Source organism: Oppia nitens, unplaced genomic scaffold (assembly GCF_028296485.1).
Source record: "Oppia nitens isolate AA-2021 unplaced genomic scaffold, nextdenovo-longstitch-racon4-pilon3 scaffold34_pilon_pilon_pilon, whole genome shotgun sequence".
Lineage (NCBI taxonomy): Eukaryota > Metazoa > Arthropoda > Arachnida > Sarcoptiformes > Oppiidae > Oppia > Oppia nitens.
The window spans coordinates 517,427-541,979 of NW_026533215.1; the positions used below are offsets into that span (position 1 = coordinate 517,427).

The 24,553-nt window shown below is 25.4% G+C and overlaps 3 protein-coding genes across 4 annotated transcripts; all 3 read left to right on the forward strand.

Annotated features, from left to right (window-relative positions):
- Window positions 1-2,340: 2,340 nt before the first annotated feature.
- LOC128956938 (solute carrier family 41 member 1-like) lies at window positions 2,341-5,272 on the forward strand. Its single transcript, XM_054302649.1, has 6 exons — window positions 2,341-3,308; window positions 3,436-3,804; window positions 3,922-3,975; window positions 4,106-4,570; window positions 4,668-4,816; window positions 4,904-5,272. Exons 1-6 carry the CDS (start codon window positions 2,423-2,425, stop codon window positions 5,183-5,185), a joined length of 2,205 nt encoding a protein of 734 aa, XP_054158624.1. The 5' UTR covers window positions 2,341-2,422; the 3' UTR covers window positions 5,186-5,272.
- A 1,225-nt stretch (window positions 5,273-6,497) lies between these two features.
- LOC128956939 (very long-chain specific acyl-CoA dehydrogenase, mitochondrial-like) lies at window positions 6,498-9,306 on the forward strand. 2 transcript variants are annotated; one of them, XM_054302651.1, is made up of 8 exons: window positions 6,498-6,584; window positions 6,830-6,946; window positions 7,021-7,578; window positions 7,654-8,031; window positions 8,127-8,280; window positions 8,376-8,599; window positions 8,686-9,086; window positions 9,147-9,306. In XM_054302651.1, exons 2-8 carry the CDS (start codon window positions 6,859-6,861, stop codon window positions 9,282-9,284), a joined length of 1,941 nt encoding a protein of 646 aa, XP_054158626.1. In that variant the 5' UTR covers window positions 6,498-6,584; window positions 6,830-6,858; the 3' UTR covers window positions 9,285-9,306. The 2 variants fall into 2 exon arrangements, with proteins under 2 accessions (XP_054158626.1, XP_054158627.1); XM_054302652.1 differs by lacking the exon at window positions 6,498-6,584 and having other exon boundaries at window positions 6,811-6,946.
- Window positions 9,307-22,017: 12,711 nt separating this feature from the next.
- On the forward strand, window positions 22,018-23,261 carry LOC128956965 (venom peptide isomerase heavy chain-like). Its single transcript, XM_054302679.1, has 3 exons — window positions 22,018-22,226; window positions 22,507-22,921; window positions 23,094-23,261. The coding sequence occupies exons 1-3, from the start codon at window positions 22,018-22,020 to the stop codon at window positions 23,259-23,261; spliced, it is 792 nt and encodes a 263-aa protein (XP_054158654.1).
- The last annotated feature ends 1,292 nt before the right edge of the window (window positions 23,262-24,553 follow it).

The following is a 24,553-nucleotide window of genomic DNA, read 5'->3' on the forward strand; positions in this document are numbered from 1 at the left end:
TTTTCCTGGGAATTTATACGGGAACTTATGGGAATTTTATCGAATTTACATGGGAATATTCGGGAATTTAAGGGAATATTAGGGAATTTTCTCTTGACCCCCCCCCCCCCTTGATTTTGGATTTTTGAAAAAATTGCCGTTTAAAAATGCAATAAAAATCTTACCCCACCCAATACCCCCCCAAGATTTTTCGAGAATTTTGTAAATTTTACCCCGGTCTACCCCCCCTAAAATCCAAAACCTTGCTTAACCCTGATATATACAAAATTAAATTACTTTATTTGATGCTTGATTTATAACTATTAATAACAAAAAAAATGTGTTGTATATGATAATATAGAAATATTGCTGTATATTTTTTATTACTAATCATCAATTTACAATAACAACACAAAAAATAAATAAATAATTTTATAATTTTATAATCTATGACATTTAATATCCTATTTTTTGTAGAAAATTTGGCATTAAATTTAAAAAGTAATTAATTAATAATGATACTTATTTACGAATTATAAACATTATCAGTCAATAATTATATTTTTAAAAATTATTATTATTATTATTACTATAATAAGTGTTATTTTTGTCATAAAACTGGAAATAACTTAAATGCCAATTTTTTAAATAAGTATACTGTAATCAATAATAGTCTATTTAAAAAAATGTGTGCTGGTTACTAAAAAAAGTTATAAATATTTAATACTGTATTTAAATTAAGTAGCAACTGTTTAAATAATTTTATTACAAGTTTTTATACAGTAAAATATTTGCTTTTATTTGACTAAATAATATTACACAAAAAAATTATAAAAGTTTTGATAACTTTTTTAAAATAATAATAATAATGAGATGATCAAGAATTTATATAAATATATCTATTTATAATAATATTATTATTATTATTAGCATTATTATAATAAAAACAAAATAATTTATTAATAGATTTTTTATAATTATTTTTTTAAACATACTCAAATTACTAAATGACAATTAGTGTTATTTTTAATAGTAATAAATAAAATAATAAACGATTTTTTTAAAATTAATTTTAATAGATTACATTTTTAAAAATATGTTTTTATGTTAAATAAAAATTAATTTTGATAAATAGATTTTATCACTTTTAATATTTTTACTACCTTGATACTATTACTATTTACTGGTATACTGTATATATATATATATATATTGTTATATATATTAAATAGATTTGTTATAGTGAATAAACTTTGGAATTTTTTTATAAATATATATATTTTTTGAAAAACTAGCATTTTTTTAAATATAAAATATTATTTATAATTAACAACAACAACAAAAGTTTTGTCTAAGTTTAAAATTATTATTATTATTAAATTACATTAATTTTTTTCGTGTTTTCGAATTAATTAATATCAACATAAAAAACTATATTTTTAAATAATTTTATTGATAATATCTAATTTAGTATTTATATTAAAAATTTTTAGTATTTTTATTTTTTTTCATTATTAGTTTATTGCTAAAGTGTGTCAATTTTATTGATATATCGTCTAATAATAATAATAATAAAGTTACTACTGATGTTAAATTACATATAATAATTTTGCATAATAATAATAAAGTAATAATAATAATAATAATTACAACTATTTATTATTAACTACCTAATTATTTATTATTAGATTATCTATACTTTTTTTATAAAGTATATCAGTTTTATATTAATAATTTTCATAACCTATTATTGTTTAATAGCCAATGAAAAAAATGATATGAAATATAACTTAAAAACTTTTTTTTTAATATAAATTTTATTATACATTGGACTTGGATTGAAAATTATTAAACTTTTATCTTTCTCTGTAGTAAATTGTATTTTTAAAAATTGTTTTATAACTTTTTTTTAATAATAATTTTTATTGTATATACAATCTTAATTACATTATAATAGTAACAGTTATTATTATAAATTATAATACAGTACTTTATAGTGTAGTTCATTGTAATTTATTTAGTAATAAATGCTTCATTACATCATTGATGATGATTAGTGTGTTATATATATATATAAAGATATAAAAAAAACTTACCGGTAATTAATTATATCACATAATAATAATAATATTAATTAATAAAATGTCAGTATTTAAACAATTTGTTTAAACATAATACAGTAACTCCTGTTATTGACAGTGAAATAAATATATTGAAGAAGAAAAAAGTTTTTATTTTATATTAATATTTATATATTTATTAACTTATTTTTTTAGTTATCAATTATTATTTTTTTTGTCGATATATTATATTAATTAAATTTTTTGTAACAATTTTTTTTGTGTATCAATTTGTGTGTCCAAAACTAAAAAAGTATTTTAAGAATCGATGAAATATATCAAAAATTTCGCGAAGTTATACAACAAAGACGAGAACAATAGCTATGAATACCACATCCGACACAACGATCCCTAAAACAGACGGCACTGACCATAACGGTTGTGTTGTCAGCGATGGCCAACAACATGAAGTTGTGGTCAACAATGACAACAACAACAACAACATCGACAACAATGAGGTGATCGACGATCATAATCATCATCAGGTGGTCATTGATGTGAATAATCTGAATAATAATAATCTGAATAATAATAATCTGAATAATAATAATACTAATAAAATTGTGGCCAAAGATATGACGGTTCTTAACAAACGCAACAACGAATTCAATGGCAGTAAAGATGTGGACAAAAAGTTTTCGGCAAAAAAAAAGTCTACGGATATCATCGGCAATAACACCATTCCTGGCAGTGATGGTAGTAATGGCAAAGTCTGTTACGATAATCCAGCTTTTATTGGGCTTAGTGTCCAAAATTTGGCCACAAATTCGGCGGCGTTGGCGACACCACCGACAACCAACATTTCAATTATCATATCGAGTAACGGTTTGTTGGACATGAGTGACAGTGGCCACCGAAGCCACCCAATTATTGAACAATCAATAGGCGGCGGTGGCGGCGGTTCGGACGACAACAATCATAAGAACAATCATTTGTCGTCGGCATCGTTGTCTTCGTCATCGCACGCCTACCGGCGCCGCGAACGGACACTGAGCGTTGCGTCCGTCATGAGTATTACCAATTCGCTGGCACCCGATCGCCGATACTCGCGACGCCAGTCAATTATACAGCGTAAAGTGGACGCCGCCGCCACCAGCGGTGGTGATGACAATCCCTTACGGCGTAAGATGTCGTTTATTAAGGAGACGGCCGGCGATGAGCCGCTCCGGACGGCGTTCATACAGATACTCATTGCCTCACTGTTTGCCGGTATTATTATTATTATTATTATTATTATTATTATTATTATTATTATTATTATTAGTAGTAGTAGTAGTAGTAGTAATAACAGCACAGTCCGGTGCTTATTAAGCCTAATATATTGTATTTTTAATAGGGTTCGGTAATGTCGGCGCCGGTGTCATAATTAATATAATCCAGAAATGGCGTGTATTTATTGAAGTCAAAGTTATGTTTGTATTGATACCGTCTCTATTGGGTCTGAAAGGTAATCTGGAGATGACAATGGCCTCCAGGTTGTCTACCGAAGCCAATATGGGACACATGGACAGCTGGGGTCGTACCATACGTATGATTGGCGGCGATATGGCTCTGGTCCAGTGTCAGGCTACGGTAGTATCGTTTTTGGCCGCTTTTGTGGCCATTGGCATCGACTTTGCCCGTACCCAAGAGTTTATTTGGCAGCACTTTCTGATAGTGACGGCCACAAGTGTCGTCACCGCCAATGTGGCCTGTTTTCTGTTAGGTAAGGTGTGTCCACATATATAGTCAGTGATAAAAAAATATGTATTATATTATTTCAAATTAAAAACAAAATAATCAATAGTTTTTAATTAATACCCTATAATAATAATAATAATAGGTTTGGTAATGGCATTTGTGATTGTATTTTCAAATAAAATTAATATTGACCCAGGTATGTTAAAACCTTAATGGTTAAATTTTTAAAAAATATATATATAATAAAAAAAATAAAAATATATTTTAGTTTTTAAATTTTTCAAAAAATAAAGTAATTTTTAATGTATTTATGTATGTATGTATAGACAACGTGGCCACACCTATAGCCGCATCACTGGGAGACGTGTCGACGGCCGCACTGTTTGCCTTTATATCCGAATGGATTTACGCGGATATTGCCGACAGTGGCGTACGTACGATACCGGTGTTGGCCATCGCCGGTATTGTCGTATTTCTAATACTGTTACCCGTATTCTATGTGATTGCCCGACGAAACTCGTTTACCCGCCGGCTGGTCCATTCGGGTTGGTTGCCGGTAATCATGGCCATGGTCATTTCGTCGGGTGGCGGCTTTTTTCTCGATTCGGCCGTCGACCGCTACGATCGATTGCCGCCGTTTCAGCCGGTTATTTGCGGTGTTGGCGGCAATTTGGTGGCCGTGGCCGCCAGCAAGATATCTACCCGATTGCATATGACAGCCATATTGGGTTCGATGCCATTTGGCGTCCATCGGATATCGTCGCCGATCGGCGTGTTTTTCAACAAACTGGGTATTCATTCATTTAATTTAATTATTTTTTTGTGTGTTTCCCCAAAATTTAAACTAATTTTGTTGTTTTTTATTGCTTATAATAATAATAATAATAGACATCAATACTAAACTGTGTCTACTATTGCTGTCGATGGCCATACCATTACAGTTGCTATACTCGCTGGTCATTTGGGGTATACAATCGGATGTTATTACCATAACGGCACCGTTGATACTGTTGTACGTAACGTTTGCTACGGCACAGGTATGCACAACGAGTTTAATACCGACAAACAAACACCAAAAAATTTTTTTAAAAATTTATTTAAATTGTTTCAAAAAAAACAAATAGGTTTTTGTATTACTGTTTGTCGGCTATAATTTGATTCATCTATTGTGGAGTTTCGCAATAAATCCCGATATGTCGGCCATACCCATAATGACAGCACTGGGCGATCTACTTGGATCGGCATTTTTGTTGATCGCTTTCGGCATACTTGAATCGATTGGCGATCCCAATGCCCGGCAACAAACTATAACTACTAATAGCACAGCTACCGATGCCATCAATATGACAACTACTACTGTCCTATCAATTATAGATGCTATAAATGGTACAAATAATTATCAATAGCTAATTAAATACAATAATTAATTAATTATGTAAATGATTAATAACTTAACTTGTTGAATAATTGGCTCTCTCCCACCCCATCCCTCCCCACCCCACCCCACCCCCCCAAAAAAATTATAGTAAATATATATTTACTATAATTACAGTATTTAAAATAATTTTATTGATCAAAAAAATAAATAAATTGTATAGTTTTTGATTAGAGATTATATTGTTATAAAAATTTAATGTTATTTTTTAAATTTATTTAATAACTATTTATTTTTAAATTTTAATAATAATAATTAATTAATTAATAAATATTAATGTTTTTATCAAGTTTATTTTTATTTAAATTATCATACTGTATACTACTAATAATTTTTTAATTAATAATTTTTTGAAGTTGTTTACTATGTTTGCGTGTAGTAAACTATATCTCATTTGTATTACTTTTTTTTTAAAAAATTAAATTTATTATAAACAAGTTCAATTGATTAATAATAAACAAAGTTGTTTTAATTTACGTTGTATATTAATACAATATTAATACACTGTACTTAAAATAGGACATTGGTACAGTTAAAATTTTTCAATAATAATAATAATAATTATAGCCAATCACACTGTAGAGCTACGCAATCAATTTAGTACAAGTACATTTGAGTACATTTATATATACAGTAATCATAAATAACGTTATCAATAAACAACATTGGGTAGATTAATGTATTATTTAAAAAATTTATTTAAAAAAATAATCATTTTTAATTTTTTTTAACCAAATAATAAGTTATGTAAATAGATTATAATAATATTGAATATTAAAATTATTATCAATGTATAAAAAAATAATAATAAACTTTTTTTTTAAATTTTTGTTATTTAACTAAAATATTAATTATTATCTACTATGTAGAATGCTTATACTGTATATAAAAAAAAGTTAAAATTGTTAGACAGTAAAATTTAATGTTAAGTCAAGTTTTTAGTTTATAATAAAAAAAAGGTACTATATAAATATTGGACGTATTTTATGGGCGTAACCATAGATATTAATAGTGTGTTTACTTTATTACTATATAATATTTATTATTATTTGTGTGTTTCAATTGAAGAAAATATAAAACTATTGACACAAACAAACTAATACAGTATTTCCTTCAAATAGTAAAATAATATTTTATATTTAATAATTATTTATGTTTTAATTATTATTTTAATTGTAATTTAAATAAAAATAATTTATTTATTTTTTAATAAAAAAGTTTACGTCTAATATTAATTAATTTAATTAAATTAATTTTTGTGTAAATAGAAAGTTACATTGATAAATTTAAAAAATAATAATAATATTTGACATAAAGTTATCGTTTATTTTTTAAATTTATTAATAATTTTAATTAATTTATATTTTGTTGTAAGTATTGTTAATATATATCAATTTAATGTCAATGACCTCTATATATATATATACATAACATAACACTTAATACAGTTATGTTAGACCACGTGTTGGTTCATATCATTAGTGGACACACTTAATGATGACCTCACGGCTCGGATCGGCATTGACTGACCAAATGATTGCCTGAAAAAAAATTATATAAATTTTATATATTGTGTCCACTTTTTTCTCATGTGTTTGTGTATGTGTCCGCATAGATCCTCTCAATCGCCGCCGCCGAGACAAAATGCTGGCCATATATCGGTTAAAAAACGGTTTCGGCCGACTGTCGCCACTTGTCTTAAACAACGCCACGACAACAACAACAACCCGAGGTGAGTGTTGACCGCACACCCGACCCTCGACAGCAAATGTCTGATATTACTATTTGTCCATTACTTTCAATTAGGCGTTCAATCGTCGGTCCCGAAAACTACCGAAGAGACACCGAAATCATCGTCGAAGGCCACCACTAGTACTACTACTGCCGACCGAAAACGACATACACACGATTCGTCATCGTTTGTGATGAACCTGTTCTGCGGCGAAGGCAAAGTTGTCCAACAGTTTCCCTATCCGCAGGTATTGTCCACTGAGGACATCCAGATTGTCGATATGGTTACCGAACCGTTGACCAAAACGTGGACAACTGAGGACGCCATACGCTACGAAGATGCCATGGTCTACGATGACAAGCTATGGCAGCGGCTGAAAGATATGGGTTCGTTTGGTATACAAGTGCCGCCCGAATACGGCGGTATGGGCGCCAATGCTACACAGTTTGCCCGATTGGGCGAAATTATGGGCCGATACGATCTGAGTCTTGGTGTTGTTTTGGGCGCCCACCAGAGTATTGGTTTCAAGGGTATACTATTGTTCGGTACTGACCAGCAAAAACAGAAATATCTGCCCGATTTGGCCGCCGGTAATCGGATTGCCTGTTTCTGTTTGACGGAACCGTCGGCTGGTATGACACGACTCCTGTTATATCTATATATAAGAGGAATTGATTTGATATTTATTTTTGCTAATCAAACGATAGGTTCGGACGCCAGTGGTATCAAAACAAAGGCCGTGTTGTCAGCCGACGGCAAACACTATATACTAAACGGATCGAAGATTTGGATTTCGAACGGCGGTATTGCCGATGTATTTACCGTTTTTGCCAAAACACCGGTCAAAGCGGCGGACGGTACGGTTAAAGAAAAGGTTACGGCATTTATTGTCGAACGAGGACCTGGGCTGACGTCGGGTCCGCCGAACAAGAAAATGGGTATCAAAGCGTCCAATACTACCGAAGTTTTCTTCGACAACGTCAAAGTGCCAGTGGATAACGTATTGGGCGAAGTGGGCGGCGGTTTTAAAGTTGCAATGAATATACTGAACAACGGCCGGTTCGGTATGGCCGGTGCTCTCAGCGGTAGGTTCTCACTCTAATATTAGTTTATTATATATAGGTTATTATTTTTTTAATTTATAATTTATTTATGTTGTCCCCCCCCCCATAATCTACAGGTGCAATGCGCACGTGTATCGAAAAGGCGACCGAACACGCGACCACACGGACACAGTTCGGCAATAAGATATCGACGTACGGAACGATTCAGGAAAAGATTGGCCGAATGTCGATTAGTCATTACGTTACCGAATCTATGGCCTATATGTTGAGGTAGTCTCAGTTCCGCAGCCGATAGTAAAGAAAGTGACCATAAGTTTAATTAATTAATTGTTATTTTTATTATTGTTGTTATTATTAATTGCCAGCGGTATTATGGATAAAGGATTTGCTGATTATCAGTTAGAGGCGGCCATCAGTAAAGTTTATGCATCGGAAGCGGCCTGGTTTGTCTGCGATGAGGCCATACAGATATTGGGCGGTATGGGCTATATGAAGGAAACGGGACTCGAAAAGATATTGAGAGACACCCGAATATTTAGGATATTCGAGGGAACTAACGATATATTAAGACTATTTGTTTCACTAACCGGTAAATTATTAGTATTATTATTAGAGAGAGAGAGAGAGAGTATGACCTGAAAAATGATTATTAAAATTAAAACTGTATTTTTTCAGGTGTACAGTACGCCGGCGGCCATCTAAAGGAACTGCAGCGGGCAATGAACAATCCGGTGGCCAATTTGGGTATGATTTTCGGCGAAGGAACCAAACGATTTGCCCGATCCGTAGGCTTGTCGTCGGGTCCGTCGCTGGCCGAGTACGTTGATCCGCAGCTACGGGACAGTGCGGCACAGGTATCGAAAAGCATACAAAACTTTGGCGCATCTGTCGAACATTTGCTCATCAAATACAATAAAAACATAATACACGAGCAAATACTGTTGCGCCGGTTGGCCGACGCGGCCATCGATATCTACGCTATGGTTGTGGTATTGTCGCGAACTACCCGTGCGCTCAACAAGAATCTCAACAGCGCTAACATCGAGAAGAATATATGCGATGTCTTCTGTTCAGAGGTAATGAAAAAGAGATAATAGTTGTTATTACTGTTGTTTTAATTTTATGTGTCGGTGTAGGCATCGGATCGTATTGTCGATAACCTGAGCAGTTTGAGGGCCAGCCCTAAGCTAAGAAACTACGAGTCCCTGAAACTGATAGCCGACGAGGTGTTCAGCAACGGCGGTGTCGTACAGAATCATCCATTAGATCCATAGATATATATATTTATAAATATTGGCACATATTTTCATATTAAATAAATAATTAGTAATTATTAATATTATTATAATTTTTTATAAAATAAAACTATTTTGAGAACTACTTTAATTACCCTTTAAAAAAATGTTAAAATAATAATAATACCGATAAATAATATTTTTATTATCTATTGAGTGAATTGAATGCAATTTATTATTATTGTTTTTGTTTTTATTGTATCAAAACATTATAAAATAATTATTTTTAATAATTTGTTTGTTAAATAAATTACTAGTTATAATTAACAGTAAATAAATGTTTCTATAATTAGTAATAATGATTTATTATTTATATATTATATATCTGATGTTTTACTGGTTTTTTAAATAAAGTTTTTTTTATGATTATATTATATAGTTTTTTTTTAAAAAAGTTATCTTAAATTTGAATTGATTTAATAAAATACATTATTCATATTAATTAAATAATTAAATTACTACCCATAATAATAATAATAAATAATTTTAATTATACTATAATAATAGTGAATTATATAAGTTATTATAATTTAGAGAAATTATTCAATATTTTATAACGTTTTTATTATTTTAATAGTTTATTATATAAAAAGTAAAAATTATTAATTTTATTTATCAGATAAAACAATATTATTTATATTTTTAAAAAGATTATATAATATTTTTAGTATATAGGGTAAATATCTAACGTAATTGTAAACTATTATTATATTATTTTAATTATTTGTAATAATTTTGAAAAATTTAATATTTTACTAGAATACCAATTTATATATTATAATAAATATACTGAATATCAATTTAATACTTTAGAATTAAAATAAAAGTTATTGTAATTTGATATTTTAAAATAAATTTAACTTAATAATACTATATAAGTTATAGTATAACCATTTAGGGTGATTCCGGTGTACCACTGTTACAATACATCAATGTTAGGGCAGTGCTAATTGATTTGGTTCAGGCTATTATAAGCTCAATTTTTTTAGTGAAATCCATGAAAAGCCCAATCTTTTGTATGTCAGGCCAAACATATTGAATGGATTATACAAATTGTTGGTCAATAATAACAACAACAAAAAACAAACAAATAATTTATTAAAAATTTTATTATATAAAATAATTATTTAAAGATATTTAAGTTTATATGATTTTTAAAAATAAACAATAATCAAATAGAATTTTTACTTATTGTTCGAAAAATCTTATTTAACTATCTAAATATATTAGAAAATAAATAATCTATTAATAATATTAATATACATATTAATATATATAGTTATATATAGGTAATCTAAATATCAAATTACTTTAAATAAATTTTATTTCTATGTTTTATATTAAATTATTACATTATCAATAATAACATTTTGAAAAATTATAGCTTTTAATATTTGAAATGCTATTTTTGTAAGTTATTAATAATTATATACACAATGTGTATTACACATATACAGGTAATTTAATACTAAAATAACAAAATAAATTATTTTTTTCACTATATTATTACAAATTTAAAGATATTGAACTTTTTATTAACTTTTATTATAAAAATTCATATTAAATAAAATAGTATTAATTATTTTATAGTATTATCTGTAATAAAATACAATAAAATATTTCCATTATATCATATTTTATACATAATGTCATTATTAAAAATGTTTATTAGTATAAAATCTATTTAAATACAAAAAATTTAAGTAATTGTATTTATAAAAATATTTTAGCTATTAATCAATGAAAATCAATTGATATTAAATGTAATAACATTTATAATGTTATTAACATTTTATTGTAAGTCAATTGAATTTAATTAAGATATCATTCATTAATAATTTATAATAATATCTATAGTATTGTTGAATGTATTGTTGTATGCAATGAGTGTTTCATCGGTTGTTCATTCAGTGATCAAACACTACCCGAATGTAACACTCATTGATTGTGGTGTCGGACGGGAATCACTACTAATGACCGGTCAGTGCTTACACTCATATGATTGGACCAAACCTATTGAAAACGGTAGACAACTGGAAACGGCAGAAATGCCATGGATTGTCTTTATTATAGTCAATAGAAATAAGACGTATATATAAAAAATATTTTATTTTATTTAACTTTAATTTTTTTATAAGTTTCAAATATAAATTAAATGTAAATATTATAAATAATATATTATTATACACATAATTGTGATAAAACGAGAAATAATTAACTTTTAGTTTAATTTTAAATTAATTATTGAAAATAAAATTATAAACAATTATAAGAGGAATTTGCCGAAAGAGGATATTATTAACACAAACGATGAGTTGGCACTGATTGCCGGTTACGGGGCTATCAATGATATGACAAATCTTAATGGTAGACCACATATGGGTTGGTTGAAGATTATTAAACCCCGGTTCGATAGCAACGATTCTAACGGAACTATGATTCTTGCGGTTCGCACACCGGGAGGTTCATTCACATGCATTGTATATGATTTTTAAAAAAATTATATTATAAATAGAGTTGAGGACAACTTTACAAGAAAATAATGTTCCCTAAATATAATGCATTCCATGATTTATTTAGAAAATATTCCCTTCCTTTAATTGTTAGAAAGAAAAATATATTTTATATTATTATTATTATTATTACATTAAATAGGAGTAAAACTCAAATATTAACCAACTTTAATTATTATATGATTAGTATAGTTAGGTACCTGAGCTCACACACACTCAAATACTTTCATTTATTACACTCAAAAATATAGGGTGATTCCGGTGGACCACTAATACAGTACATCAATGGTAGGGCAGTGCTAATTGGTATAACTCAAGGAGGAAAACAATCAAAATATTGCAGTGAATTGAATCAAACACCCAATGAATGGGTATTTTTTGTACGTCTGGCCAAACATATTGAATGGATTAAACAAATTATTGGTCAATAATTGACTTGATTTTCTAAATCAAAATCTATAATAAATATATTAATATATTAGTTATTTTGGTATTGTATCGCATTTATAGTATAATAATTGTAAGCTTTTTAAAAATTGTTTTTTTTATTATCATGTGGTTTGAATTGATTAAGTATTAAAAATTATAGAAATTTTTTAATTTATTGTATTAATTATTTTTTTAAAAATAAAGATTACATTATTAACAATTAGATTGTCTGAAAAACAACTGAATCACTGAATATAGAGTATATTATGACGACATTTAAGACATCAATCATTTAACAGATTATTAAATAATTAACGAGTATTTCATTTCAATTAAGTTTTAAGATAATTGTATTAAATAGTGTTATTAATTCATATTAATTAATAAAATTTATAGTTATATGTATAAATTTTTTATTTACATTTTTTAAAAATAATAATTATTTTATCATAACTATCTAATTACTAGTTATTTATTTAATAAACTTAATTTAAATAATTATTGATTTACATAAAATTCTAGATAATTATGATATTATGATAACACATATTAAATAATCAATTAAAACATTAATTTAATAACTAATTTTCAAATATTACAAAAAAATATTTAAACTGTTTAAATTAAAATGCTTATTTTTAAAAATGGTTTAAAAGTTCTTTATTTGTTTTTTTATCAATTATTGATAATTTTAAGTTTAATACTCTTTTATTATTTATATGATTTTTTAAAAATAAATAAATAATAATTTTTTTAAATGCATTAAAAGTTTAATATATTAATAATAAATAATAATTTAATATTATTGTTATTATCTGTAATATAATACTATGATATTAGAAAAAAAAATGTTAATACTATATTTAATATTTAAAGTAACAAAATTTATTTTATTAAAGATTTATTAATATAAAATCTATTAAAATAAAAAAATATTGCATAACTAGTTTAACTATTATCAATCAATTAAATTTAAATGTTTTAGAATATAATTACATTTATAATATTAGAATAATAGTTTATAACATTTTTATAACAGTTTATAGTAAGTTATTTTGGATAAATTTATATTTTAACAAATAATTTTATAATTAGATAATTACATTAAATATAATACTTTACATAATAGTTTTGTTTCTTATAGTATTATCTGTAATAAAATACAATAAAATTTTTCCATTATATCATATTTTATACATAATGTCATTATTAAAAATGTTTATTAGTATAAAATCTATTTAAATACAAAAAATTTAAGTAATTGTATTTATAAAAATATTTTAGCTATTAATCAATGAAAATCAATTGATATTTAATGTAATACTATTTATAATGTTATCAACATTTTATTGTAAGTCAATTGTATTTAATTAAGATATTATTCATTAATAACAATATATATTAATAAACTTATAATAATATCTATAGTATTGTTGAATGTATTGTTGTATTCAATGAGTGTTTCATCGGTTGTTCATTCAGTGATCAAACACTACCCGAATGTAACACTCATTGATTGTGGTGTCGGACGGGAATCACTACTAATGACTGGTCAGTGCTTACACTCATATGATTGGACCAAACATATTGAAAACGGTAGACAACTGGAAACGGCAGAAATGCCATGGATTGTCTACATTGATGTCAAAAAAAATAAAACGTATATATATAAATATTTTTATTTTATCTAACTTTAATTTTTTTTATAAGTTTCAAATATAAATTAAATGTAAATATTATAAATAATATATTATTATACACTTGTGATAAAACGAGAAATAATTAACTTTTAGTTTAATTTTAAATTAATTATTGAAATTAAAATTATAAACAATTATAAGTTATTAATAAATATTAAAATAGAATTAATTTTTAATTATATTTCTTGCAATATATTTATGTTTATTTTATCTAAAATCTTAATAAATAAATAAATAAATGAAATTGTTTTATATATATATATCAGGGTTGCGAAAGGTTTTCGATCTCAGTGGGTATAGGGGGTATAATGGCAAAAATCTCGAAAAAGCTTGGGGTGTGGGGGGTGACCAAATTTTATTGCATTTTAAAACAATTTTTGCCAAATTTGAGTAAATTCCTACTAAATTTCAATTAAATTCCCACTAAATTCCCACTAAATTCCCACTAAATTCCCACTAAATTCCCACTAAATTCCCACTAAATTCCCACTAAATTCCCACTAAATTCCCAGTATATTTCATATAAATTCTCAATAGATAACCAATAAATTCCCAATGAATTTATTTGGAACCCCAATAAATTCCCGATAAAATCTACCTAAATTATCACATAAATTTCCTAAAATAGGAAAATATTTCATAGTTAATTTCTTGCCATAAAATATATTTTCAAACTAATATTATTTTTACAATATTACTATAATTATACTATAATTAATTATTTTTGAAATTTGGAGGGAATTTATCAAGGAAATATCCACCCTTGATATACACGAACTCTAGATATTTTTTCAGTATTTAACAAGTTTTTATTTATTTATTTTGTAAAGATAAGCAATTTATTTACATTAAAACTCAATTAGTATTTATATTTTTGTTTAATAACTAGTAAGGTAGGGGCCTTTTTGGCTTTACCTAAATATTTCGATCTCAGGGAGGGATAAGATGCTCTTACCCCTACCCCCCCCCCTTCACAACCCTGATATATATATTTAATTATTCTTTTGTTTTTATTGTATATTTTATTTTTAGTAGATATTATGGAAGTGGTGTTGTATTAAACTCTCAATGGATTATAACTGCCGGACATTTATTATAGTAATTATGAAAATATTACTATTATTATTATTATTACTTGTTTTTAAATTATTAAAATAAAATATATCAATAAACAAATTATTCAAATTTAAATATTTAAATATTATTAATATATATCACTTGACAGCTGTAATCCCAAAATCTACTGCAATATCACTGATCACCGCATATATACCGGCATTCAAGACAAAAGTCATTTAACAGATTATCACACAATTGACGACTATTTCATTCCCAATGAGTTTAAAGAAGGATATCAAATGTATTATGATTTGGGACTCATTAGACTCAGTAAACCATTGAATCTGATGTCAAACACCAGATATAAGACAATTAATGGCATTTGTTTGCCGAAAGAGAATATTATTAACACAAACGATGAGTTGGCACTGATTGCCGGTTACGGGGCTATCAATGATACGACAAAACTTAATGGTAGACCACATATGGGTTGGTTGAAGATTATGAAACCCCGGTTCGATAGCAACGATAATTATGGAAATCTGATTCTTGCAGTCCGCACACCGGGAGGTTCATTCACATGCATTGTATATAATTTTTAAAAATTATATTATAAATAGAGTTGAGGACAACTTTACAAGAAAAAAGTTTCCTAAATATAATTCATGATTGAGTATTATTATTATAATAAATAGGACTAAAACTCAAATATTTTATTCAAACATTAGATTAAAAAATTTGTTAATTGAATTGTATGAATATATGAATTAACTTAATTGAAAGAAAAATGTTAGGTGGTAAAAAAAGAAAGATTTTCCGGGAATTTCCAATGTAAGATGGGATATAAAAAATTTGAACAAAAAATTTAGAGAACAAATTTGAACCAAATTTAATTATTATATGATTAACATAATTAGGTACCTGAGCTCAAACACAAACTCAAATACTTTCATTTATTACACTCAAAAATATAGGGTGATTCCGGTGGACCACTAATACAGTACATCAATGGTAGGGCAGTGCTAATTGGTATAACTCAAGGAGGAAAACAATCAAAATATTGCAGTGAATTGAATCAAACACCCAATGAATGGGTATATTTTGTACGTCTGGCCAAACATATTGAATGGATTAAAGAAATTGTTGGTCAATAACAACAAAAAGTATTATAAAACATACACACATATACACAGTGTGTATTACACACACATACACACACACACATACACACACACATACATACACACATACATACACACACACATACATACACACACACATACACACACACATACACACACACATACACACACACATACACACACACATACACACACACATACACACACACATACACACACACATACATACACACATACATACACACACACATACATACACACACACATACACACACACATACACACACACATACACACACACATACACACACACATACACACACACATACACACACACATACACACACACATACATACACACATACATACACACACACATACATACACACACACATACACACACACATACACACACACATACACACACACATACACACACACATACACACACACATACACACACACATACACACACACATACACACATACACACACACATACACACACACATACATACACACACACATACATACACACACACATACACACACACACATACACACACACATACACACACACATACACACACACATACACACACACACATACACACACACATACACACACACATACACACACACATACACACACACATACACACACACATACACACACACATACACACACATACACACATATATATAAGGGAAAATTATATATACAAACAGGGAAAAATATAAAAAATATGTTATAATTTAAATTTTGTAAGTTTTTACTTACTTTGACAGCATTTATGATAATCAGGTTTATGACAACAACTTTAAAAATATTAATAAATTTTTTTACATTTATAGTTATTTTATTAAAAATTTTATATACATATATATATATATATAGAAAATAGTTATATGTTATTTTAATCTCTAAATTTATAAAAATTTTTATAAAATAAGTATTTTACTTAAATGTCAAATAATTTAAAACTCCTTATTTTAGATTAAATAAAAATAATAAAATAATAATTATTTAACAAGTACATTTATTTTGACCATCGTAACTTTTAAGATCTTTAACAGTAATTTGAGAGTTGTAGCCAAATGATACTGTATATACACCAGTGATGGGAACAACAATCTCGTAGTCGTTGACCATTTGCACCGGTACTCTGAACAAACCGGCCAATTGTCGGGCTTTCAATGCTTTCGTTCCCTTAAACAGCGGTCCATTGCCTTTGACGTGCATTTTTGCGGTGAAAGGCATTTCTAAATTATCAATAGTCTCAACAAATGCCTGAACTTCTATATTACTGTTTTCCGGTACATTAACCGTATGTTCCAAACTATAAGTCTTTTTGATTGATTTGGTTACTATATTAGTCTCACTTCCGCCCCATTTATGTTCATATTTGCCTTCCAGTCCATAACTGGCCGATGCTTTGCCACTAAAAAGTCCATAATTAAATCCGGCCGAGTATTTATATTTTATGCTGACTTTAACACCGGCCATATGTTGCCAATGATTATTGATAGCCAATTGACTCGTGTATTGTCTTTCTGTTTGCACTTTAAACACTGTAGTGATCTTAGTGTTGGCCGGATTGTTGATAATTATAGTTTCCAATGAATCCAAACGTTTTTTCGTTGTATTTAGCATTTCCTATAAAAAATTGTATTTAAAGTTTATAATTATTGTATATTTTTTTAAATATACAAATAATAATTATTATTATCTGTTTTTTATTACTTCCATTGAATGCTTAAATTTGATATCCGTTGCAACGAAATCCAATTCATACATATCGTTTGATATTTCCGAAATATCACTCAAAAACCCTAAATCTATAATAAAAATTTTAATAAATTTATATATTATTCAATATTTATATATAACTAGTATTTTATAAATTTTTTTAAATAATTATTAACCGAATGTTTCAGACGACTTGCTAATGTCTTTAAAATCATTTGTTGATAATGAATGAAAAACTATGCGATAATTATTATAATTATTATCAATATTTTCTATATTGATAATAAATTTGATATCAAGAAACATCCATTTAGCCTCAAAAATCATCCATTTAGCTGTATAATACTTATATGGACACAATTTTCTATCAAATACCCGAACATTACTATAATCAATAATAGTAGTGGTATTTAAATCATTGTTGTCATTACCATTGATTATCATAATAATCATTGATAGCAACAAACTGTGCAATAATTTAGACATTATTATCGCACTATCTCTATAACTAAGTAACTATTGATCAAATAAATTGTGCGCTTATTTATATATAAATCACATATAGATATAAAACTATTTGTATATATAAATTGATAATAATTTCCTATAACGATTAATTAAATTGTTTTTTAAAAAAATTATTATTAGTAATAACTTTTACTAAACTTAAATGATAGTATTATTTTTATCTAGAAATTGAATTACTCACCTAGATAATATTTCAATATTTAATGCTATTGATAGTAATAACTGTGATGTTTTATATATGTATATATATAAATAATAGACAAACAAATATTAAATTTTATAGATATTATAAAAATTTTATTAAAAATCAAATTAATTATATAATGTAATTAATTATTGTTTTAAAAAATCAAGTATGAAAAAATTAAAAGTTTAATCTATAAATATTTTTAAACAATATTTATATTCAGTATCATTGTTATCACAGTATAAATCATAATAATTGCAAATTGTATTTATATTATAAAGAATATAAAAAATCTACAATAATATTATACAAAAGTATTATATAAAATTAATATAATATATTAAACTTTAAAATATCAATAAGTAAATAATAGTTTTATACAAATATTTGTTTAAATAAAAGTATACTAAATTATTATTATTGCTTTTAAAACTGATAAAATTAAATATATTATTATAAATTATTTTTATTATAATTTGTAATTAAATTTATAACTATTAGTGTATTATTACAAAAAAAAACAATTATTGAGTAAACAAATATCAAATTAAATAAAAATTATTATTGATTTTATTTTTGATAACATGATATTTATAAAAATATCATTACTAAAAAAATTTTTTTAAATTGTATAAATTAATTTTTATAAAAGTTTTACATAACACACACACACACACACACACACACACACACACACACACACACACACACACACACACACACACACACACACACACAGCAACATTGTTTTGTAATACATATAACTATTACACAATAATAGATTTTTTTGTGTTATAATATTAAAAGTTATATTATTTATAACTAAATAACAAATATTGGTTCAAAAAACTTTAGACAATTGTTACCGATAGACATAAACAATACATTTAGATTGTCTAAATATATTCAATATATTATAGTTAATATAGATAAATTTTTTTATAATGTTTAGTCACCAATTATTTTAATTAGTAAATTAGTTTTATATTAGTAATGAAAAAATTAATTAATTAATTGACTTGATTTTATAAATAAAAATCTATAATAAATAGATTAATATATTGGTTATTTTTGTATTGTATCACATTTATGATATAGTAATTGTTAGCTTTATAAAATTGTTTTAAAATTATTTATTTTTTGATTATCATGTGCTTGAATTGATGAAGTATTAAAAATTATAGAAATTTTTTAATTTATTGTATTAATTATTTTTTTATTAAATAAAAATTACTTTATTAACAATTAGATTGTCTGAAAAAAACAACTGAATCACTGAATCACATATTATGTCGACATTTAAGACATCAATCATTTAACAGATTATTAAACAATTAACGAGTATTTCATTTCAATTAAGTTTTAAGATAATTGTATTAAATAGTGTTATTAATAAATATTAATTAATTAAATTTATGTATAAAATTTATATTTAGATTTTCTACATTAAAATACATAAGGGTTAGCCCTAAGCTAAAAACTACGAGTCCCTGAAACTGATAGCCGATGAGATGTTCATCAACGGCGGTGTCGTACAGAATCATCCATTAGATCCATAAATATATATATATTTATAAATTTGTCACATATTTTCATATTAAATAAATAATTAGTAATTTTTTATAAAATAAAACTATATTAAGAACTACTTTAATTACTCTTTAAGAAAAGTAATAATAATAATTACCTATAAATGTTATATTTATTATCTATTGAGTGAATTGAATGCAATTTATTATTATTATTGTTTTTGTTTTTATTTTATCAAAACATTATAAAATAATTATTTTTAATAATTTGTTTGTTTAATAAATTTTGTATAAAAAATAAATCTAATGTTTTACTGGTTTTTTAAATAAAGTTTTTTTTATGTTTATGTTATATAGTTTTTTTAAAAAAAGTTATCTTAAATTTTAATTTATTTAATAAAATAGATTATTCATATTAATTAAATAATTAAATTACTAACTATAATAATAATAAATTTTTAATTAATATATTTACATTTCTTATTTAAAATATATAATTATTTTATCATAACTATCTAATTACTAGTTATTTATTCAATAAACTTAATTTAAATAATTATTGATTTACATAAAATTCTAGATAATTATGATATTATGATAACACAAATTAAATAATCTATTAAAACATAATTTAAAAAAATTCATTTAATAGCTAATTTGTAAATATTACAAATAAAAATTTGAAAAATATTTAAACTGTTTAATTTAAGATGCTAATTTTTAAAAATGTTTTAAGAGTTATTTATTTGTTTTCACGAACTCCTGAAAGGAAGCCGTATATGCATTCTAAAAGTCTGTCTGTCTGTCTGTCTGTCCCACATAGGTTAGTGGTTCGAATCCAGACTCTGCTACAATTTTTTTAATTTTTTTGATAAAGCATCAAAAATGAGCTATGGGATAAGTATTGAAATTTTGATATTTCATCAGGAACATAGAGAAAATTGCGTCTAAAAATTTAAAAAAATATATTTGTTGATTTTTAAATTTAGATTTGTGTAAAGCATCAAAAATGAAGTATAAGAAATCTGCATTTAAATTTTTATCCCTTCAAGAACTACGAGAAAATGACAACTAAATTTTTAATTTTGTCATACTGAATCATTTGATACCCCACATAATTATAGTTGAGATAATTTTTTATTCTGAAGCATTTGTTATCCAACATGTCTATAGTTGAGTTATTTTGGTATTCTGAATTATTTATATTTCACATTAGTATAGTTGATTTTATTTTGTCATACTGTCATACATGATTTAATTTTTAATTAGGATTTAGGAGTTCGTATGGAAATGCTTTCTAGCATTCTCAACTGGTTTTTTTTATTAATTATTAATATTTTTTAATTTACTACTTTTTATTATTTATATAATTTTTTAAAATAAATAAATGAAAATTTTTAAAATGTATTAAAAGTAATTTAAATAATTTTAATAAAAATTAATTTAATATTATTGTTATTATCTGTAATATAATACTATAATATTAGAAAAAAATATTGAACTTTTTATTAACTTTTATTATAAAAATTCATATTTAATAAAATAGTATTAATTATTTTATAGTATTATCTGTAATAATATACAATAAAATATTTGCATTTTCATTATATTTGATACATAATGTCATAATTAAAAATGTTTATTAGTATTAAATCTATTTAAATACAAAAAAATCTAAATAATTGTATTTATAAAAATATTTTAGCTATTAATCAATGAAAATCAATTGCTATTAAATATAATAATATTTATAATGTTATCAATATATTATTGTAAGTCAATTGAATTTAATTAACATATTATTCATTAATAACTTACAATATATATTTAAAAACTTATAATATCTATAGTATTGTTGAATATATTGTTGTATGCAATGAGTGTTTCATCGGTTGTTCATTCAGTGATCAAACACTACCCGAATGTAACACTCATTGATTGTGGTGTCGGACGGGAATCACTACTAATGACCGGTCAGTGCTTACACTCATATGATTGGACCAAACATATTGAAAACGGTAGACAACTGGAAACGGCAGAAATGCCATGGATTGTCTTTATTATAGTTAAACAAAATGGCGGACAGTTTAGTCTAAATTAATTTTATTTTAACATTAGTTTATAATAGCACTCAACAAATTAATTAATTGATTATTTTAAAAAAACAATAGTATCTCTGGTACTGGTGTTGTATTGAACAATAACTGGATAATTACATCCAGACATATAGTATTGTAATTAAAATCTTAAAAATTTTATTATTTATTTTTCTATTATGTAGAAAAATTCTATAATTTAAAAAAAATAATTTTATACAATTTTTATTGATTTTATTGATATAAAAAATACTTTTATTAACAATTAGTTGTCGACTGCCGTTCAAATCAAGTGATCACCGCATATATACCGGCATTCAAGACAAAAGTCATTTAACAGATTATTACACAAGTGATGACTATTTCATTCCCAATCAGTTTAGAAAAGCAAAACAAAGGGCATATGATTTGGCACTCATTAGACTCAGTAAACCATTGAATCTGATGTCAAACACCAGATATAAGACAATTAATGGCATTTGTTTGCCGAAAGAGGATATTATTAACACAAACGATGAGTTGGCACTGATTGCCGGTTACGGGGCTATCAATGATACGACAGATCTTAATGGTAGACCACATATGGGTTGGTTGAAGATTATGAAACCCGAGTTTGATAGCAACGATTCTAACGGAACTTTGATTTTGGCTGAGCGAGCACCGGGAGGTTCACTGTCGTGCAAAGTATAAAGATATAACTATCTTATGTAATAACTATACACATAAGCATATATATATATAAATTAGAGTTAAGCAATGGGGTGGGGGCAGGGTTACTATATTGTCTAATTAGTATATAATACACAAATTTGTGCTAAAATATGTTTTATAATGAAGATAATTGTTATATATTTAGGGTGATTCCGGTGGACCACTACTCCAGTACATCAATGGTAGGGCTGTACTCATTGGTGTCATTCAAGGAGGCGTTTCATCTAACTATTGTCCAGAAATTAATTTTCCCGCATATTATGTACGTCTATCCAAACATATTGAATGGATTAAACAAATTGTTGGTCAATAATAACAACAACACAATTAGATTAATATTTAAAAACTAATCACTTATAATATATTATATAAGATAAACAAACTAAGAATATTAATGTTATTGTTATTATTATTATTATTATTATTAATATTATTATTATTGATTTTATTTACTTTTAAATTAGTAATTAAGTTACATTTATTATTTAATTAAACTAAAAAAATTTAGTATTTATATAATATTAATTAATTTATATAATACTTTATTATAATGAATATATATATATATATATATAAATGATATGATATAATAAAAATTAAACCTTCTGTATAGTATTTATAATAATTAAATACATTATTAAATTCAACTTTTACTTAATCTAAATAAAATAATAAAATAAAATTCCTATTATTTTGTTAATCAAATTGTGTTTATTATTATTATTTAACTAAATGTTAATTATAATTAATTATTATTATTATAAAATATTAATACCTTTAATGATTGTTTAATTATAGTAACTCAAAGTATTAGTTATAGTAATTTATTAATTATTAATTATTAATATTTTTAATGTTTTTTAAACTATTTTATTTATAATTATAAAATAAATTTTGTTAATATTTAATATTGTATTACAGTAATAAATGTAATAAAATATTTTTATAGTTTCACTAAAAATGTAATACTATAATATAATAATGTAAATAACATTTAAGTATAAAAATAAATTGTCTAATAAACTACTATAATATTTGATTATTATATTATGAAAATTTGCAAATTAAAAAAAATAATAATAACTATATTTCTAATAACATTTTAAATAATTAATTTATTTATTGAATATTATAAGTATTGTTAATAAGTTTTATTAAAAATAATATAGAATTAGGATTAAAGAACATCATAATGAAAATTATACTAAACTTATGTTTGTTAATGTTTTATATGATTTTTGTTTTATAAAAAAAACTTAAATTATACAACACTTTAATTTAAATATATTTATAATTATTTTGTTTTTAGTAATAATAGTATTGTTGTCATCAGTATTGGTGTCGTTCAGTGTTTGCATTCACTCACAGATCAAACACTATCCGAACGTAACGCTCGACACGTGTGGTATCGGACGGCAGTCACTGTTGACTACAACTGGAAACTGTTTCAAGTGGTCATCAAATGTGACTACAAGTATACAAAACGGACGGTTAGCTCAACCGGGAGAGTGGCCATGGATTGTATATATCTATTCTACATATTATTTTCTTGGTTTTATACTAACGGAATGGTTTCCAATTAATTATTGTTTTTTAAAAAAATAA